General features: G+C 32.5%; 1 protein-coding gene across 1 annotated transcript; it reads right to left on the reverse strand.

Annotated features, from left to right (window-relative positions):
- Positions 1-3,703: 3,703 nt before the first annotated feature.
- On the reverse strand, positions 3,704-4,213 carry LOC113770154 (50S ribosomal protein L7/L12-like). The gene has a single exon (XM_027314577.1). It carries the CDS (start codon positions 4,211-4,213, stop codon positions 3,704-3,706), a length of 510 nt encoding a protein of 169 aa, XP_027170378.1.
- Positions 4,214-4,911: the final 698 nt, after the last annotated feature.

Raw genomic sequence — 4,911 nt, forward strand, 5'->3', positions numbered from 1 at the left:
GATTTTATTATGTGATTTTAAACATAAAATTAATAAATTACGTATTGAGTAAAAAATATAATATGCACTGAAATATAATTATAAAACACAATTAACCACTTTGCGTCTAATCTAATAGAATAAAAGATCTACTTATATCTGCTCATGCACTTTAGGGATATTAAAATTTATTGTTTAGTTTGAATTTGATTTTGATATGAGGGCAATCCACCTCATTATCTTGTCATATAAGTGAAATTTGAACAATTAGCATACTTGAAGAAATCATTGCTAATGAAATTTCGGTTCTTACAAGCCAAATTCTTTGACTTATATTGATTCCAAGGGCATATCATCATGAAACATCCACATTGACCAATCAATCAATTATGATTTATTGTATCATTTATGACATATAGCAAATCATCTCCTTCTCAGTAGGGGTTACAATTACAAAACATCAGTTTTTGACCTAGTTGCAAAGATATACAATAACTAACATGCTAATCTAGATGAATAATTATCTCAAAAAAGTACTAAAACATCTTAATCCATTCAATTCAAGAAAACAATTAAAAGTAATGAAGTACATACTTTGGATCTACAGCCAAATACTTTTAAGTAGATAGTTAAATATATTAGCAAATCAAATGGAGTGAAAAATTGCCTAAATAGAATCATCAATAAAGTAGCAAATAATTTGAAAATTACCATAACTAATAGTTAAAACAACTAAAGAAGTAGATGCAATCTATAAATGAAAAATTTTATGATGATAAACTTATTCTAAACCACAAATAACAATTAACAAATGGTATCTCCTCCCTATCAAGCTTATCTAACATGGACAATAGAATTAAAACACTAAAAAAAGTATTGCACATACAACTTGCAAGATTATAGATTTCTTACAACCAAAAAAGTAGATTAACTAAAGAAAACATACCTATTGAAAAAGATGTTGCAAAATGGGAAAGAGAAGTAACTAATATAGCAACATCTGATTCAATAGACTACATGATTGTAGTGGAACAAAGTTATAAGTAAATGAAATGAATTTGAATAGATAGGAGTTACTATGGTAACGGCCAAGAAACCAAACTTCTCCACTAATCAGTATTAATTGTGTCTTAACATCTATATATCATAAGTTTGTAAATAACTGATAAGAAAGGCTTTAAGAAATTAAGAGACTTGAATGTTAATCCAATTAAATGATTAAAAGGAATTTTATGTAATTCCACTAAAATACAAACTGAATTCAATTGTACCCAATGTTTAATTGGATATCGCATATTGCCACATGTTAAACTTACCCATAGTTTTAAATGTCTGATAGAACATTTAAGTAATTATAAAAAAAAATCAAATTAGCTATAATGATTCATATTCAATATTTCAATTGCATTTCAAATACTCTCATATTCCCAAAATAACCCCACCATTGCGAGTGAAATTTTTGCCCTAAACTCATTCTTATATAGTATAAGGAAAATGATTAAAAGGATTTTTATGTAATTCCACTAAAACACAAGCTGAATTCAATTGTACCCAATGTTTAATCGGATATCGAATATTGCCACATGTTAAACTTACCCACAGTTTTAAATGTCTGACAGAACATTTAAGTAATTATAAAAAAATCAAATTAGCTATAATGATTCATATTCAATACTTCAATTGCACTTCAAATACTTTCATATTCCCAAAATAGCCCCACCATTGCAGTTGAAATTTTTGCCCTAAACTCACTCTTATATAGTATAAGGATATATGTAATATAAAAATTTATGTTACATAATAATACATCTAATTAATAATTATATTATAAAACAATACAATAATAAGTCTTATTAAGTTAGTTGTATATTATGTTATAACTATAAACTTATATTATACAAAAGTTCGCATTTAGTTTAGCAAAACTTACATATAATTACAGAATTAGGTGAAATAGGTTATTACCGACTTTCAAATTGAATTCGGAATTTGTGAAATCGAATTTGAAATCGATCGAATTTTCTAATGTCTAAATTTCCAAAAATTTCAAATTTAAAATTCCAAATTACCGAATTTGATTTCGATGCACACTCCTGTTGAGTAATTTGAACAAAAAAAAAGAGCTTATGTATAGAGGTAAGCTATACTAGTTTGATTTTAAGGATTTTATTTTCACATTTCTTTTGTTATTTACTTCTTATTTTTCTTGCGTCGCATTATAGTTTGATAGGCACCTATATCTTGGGAGAACACAAGCCAAATAATACTTATGAGGGCACGCAGGAGGTATTTGTCAATTTCTTGCTTATTTTGTGTGACAAGGTAAGAGGAAAAGTAGTAGCAGCCAAGTTTTATGCTAAAAGCTGTGTTAATTAAGGATTTTGTGATGAAAGAGGAGTTAAAACAAAGTCATTGCTCATGTTTAATTTTCTTCACCATCAGTTCTTTCACGTCAAAAAAAAGTTGAAAAATCTTTGCTTTTCACAAGAGGAATAAGAGTTGGAACATGGGGACGCAATTGACACATTATGAATCCACGTTTGCAAATCCTTTTTGGAAAGCCTCAACTCATTCGTCATCAACCACTACCTTAACCAAGTTGGAAGATCAACTAATGCAATAACTTGGGAAATGGAAAATCAATCAATGAACACAGTCATCCACTCTCTAGACCTTTGTCTTTCTCGGTCATGCTCCACATGGAAATGTTATCTACTGTCATCACCCAAAAGCAAAAAAGGTAACATGCATGTTCAATGTTCAACACTTGAAGAGCTTGCCTTCGCCTTTAAGGATTTACCTTTCTTTTCTAGAAGAATCAAGACCAAACATGTTTATTAAATGAACAATTTCCCTAAAGTTCCATCCATCCATCCAAAGAATTGAACAATCAAGACCATAATCGTATATTAACTATCATCTGGCCAAAGAACTGAAGACTTGGACCACAATCATGTTTATTTACTCTACTACTGCTTTCAGGTTAAGATCAACTGATTGACCTGTAACAATTGGTCAATTAGGAATGCTATTAGACTACAACAATGAAGGTTACACATCTCATATTTGCGCAAGAAAAATTTTCAAATATTGCATGAAGTGGCTAAATATGTTATCTACTAGAGTATGGGTCTGTTAATTGCTGGGGATCAGTTAAGTGAAAATCGCATGCTGAGAGTTCATAATTCAATTCCAAAATTTTCATACCTGGCAAAAGCTTGAAATGTAACTGTTTAGACATCTCAAAAATGGACAGAGGCCATTTGCGGCCACTGAAAAGTCAGCCGCCATGTTAAAATGCTGAACCAAACAGACTACCTGTAAGTTGCAATCACAGCTAAATCAGCAATAATTCCAATATCATACACCAGCAATTTTACACAAACCAGACATCTGTTAAGCCAATTTCCCTGGTGGCCCATTCGTATCCCAAAATCCCGTTAAGGGTCACCACAAAATATCAAGTATGAAAACCAAATTTGAAGGAAAATATGATAATGTTCCTCCTCTACCAAGCAAGGAAAGTTTCATTCTTTTGAATATGGAAGAACAACATCTTCAGAATGGCAGTTGTTTCTCTATCAGAGCGAAAACTGGCAATAGAACTTTGATAACAGTTCAAAGAAAGCATACAAAACTCGGTGAAAATCTACTCCATAACAGCAACTGCCCCTATAGCCTTGATCTTCTCTATAATATCATTTGCCTCTTCTTTAGTGATACCTTACTTAATTAAAACTCGTACTTTCTCAGCTAAATCTTTGGCTTCCTTCAACCCCAAATTTGTGAAAGCACGAACCTCTTTGATCACCTTAATTTTTGCAGCAGCATCAAACTTTACTAACTTGACATCAAATGCAGTTTTTTCGACCTTTTTCTTCTCAGCCTTTGAAGACCCAACACCAGACCCTCCATAAGGACCCAAGTCCATGCCCTCCACTAAAACTGGTTGAATCTTAGGATGCCTTAGTCTGTCTCTAAGCGTGGGACCAATAAAATTACGCTCTTTCGGAGACAGGGCTGCAATCTGCTCTACAAGCCGAATGATCTTATCTGAAGGTGGGGGTCTAGGGCCATAAGGATCATAGAAAGCAAGATACTTGTGTCTTACGGGCTTTGATTTGGAATCCCTGGGAATGAAATCAGGCTGAAATGCACGAGACTGTAGAGGGCCAGTAACCACACGAAGAGCGGGATAGCTACGCAAGGATTTGAAAACAACAGAAAGCTTCATGGTTTGAAGATAGTTACAAACAAATAAATACTGAAGGATGATTTCTGGTGAAGCAGTGCCCTTTGGCTCTTGTAGCACTAAATGCTGCAAATGAATGTAATCCTTCCTTCCTGTGTAGAAGCTTCACATCCTATTTCCAGTGTGCTTCTCACCTGAAGAAGAGAAATGGGGAAGATGTCAATCTCATTCATATTTTCAGGGACTATCATCTCATTCTGGAATATGGAAATCCTACTGGTATAAGAAGACTAATCAACAATATGACATCTAGTATTACAAGCCGTTTACAACTCATAAATTTTCAGTCCACCAATCTGATGTCATTGTCTACCATGCTTGATAAATATCTTTTGCATGAATGTGCATTGGGAAAAAAGACCAAACGCAAGAATGTTTTGGTAAATGGTAGCATCCTAGGAATTGACTTCCATGCATATACCTAGAGCATTGCAGACTAGGCATACAACAAATAAATAGTAAGCAACGTTTTTTTGGATTAAGTTTGGTATTAGGCTGCATTCTTACTTGCAATCAAATATTACAAAGGAACAATCTTTAAAGAGAGTGGTCGACTTATGGAATGAACCTAACCCTTATGAAAAGCTAATGTGCAAAATATACCAATCGATTCAATATTGAGTACCCTTGAAATATTTTCTTGTTCAAAATCCAAACTATCCAATGTCTCAATAGATCAA

The sequence above is a fragment of the Coffea eugenioides genome, chromosome 1 (assembly GCF_003713205.1).
Source record: "Coffea eugenioides isolate CCC68of chromosome 1, Ceug_1.0, whole genome shotgun sequence".
Lineage (NCBI taxonomy): Eukaryota > Viridiplantae > Streptophyta > Magnoliopsida > Gentianales > Rubiaceae > Coffea > Coffea eugenioides.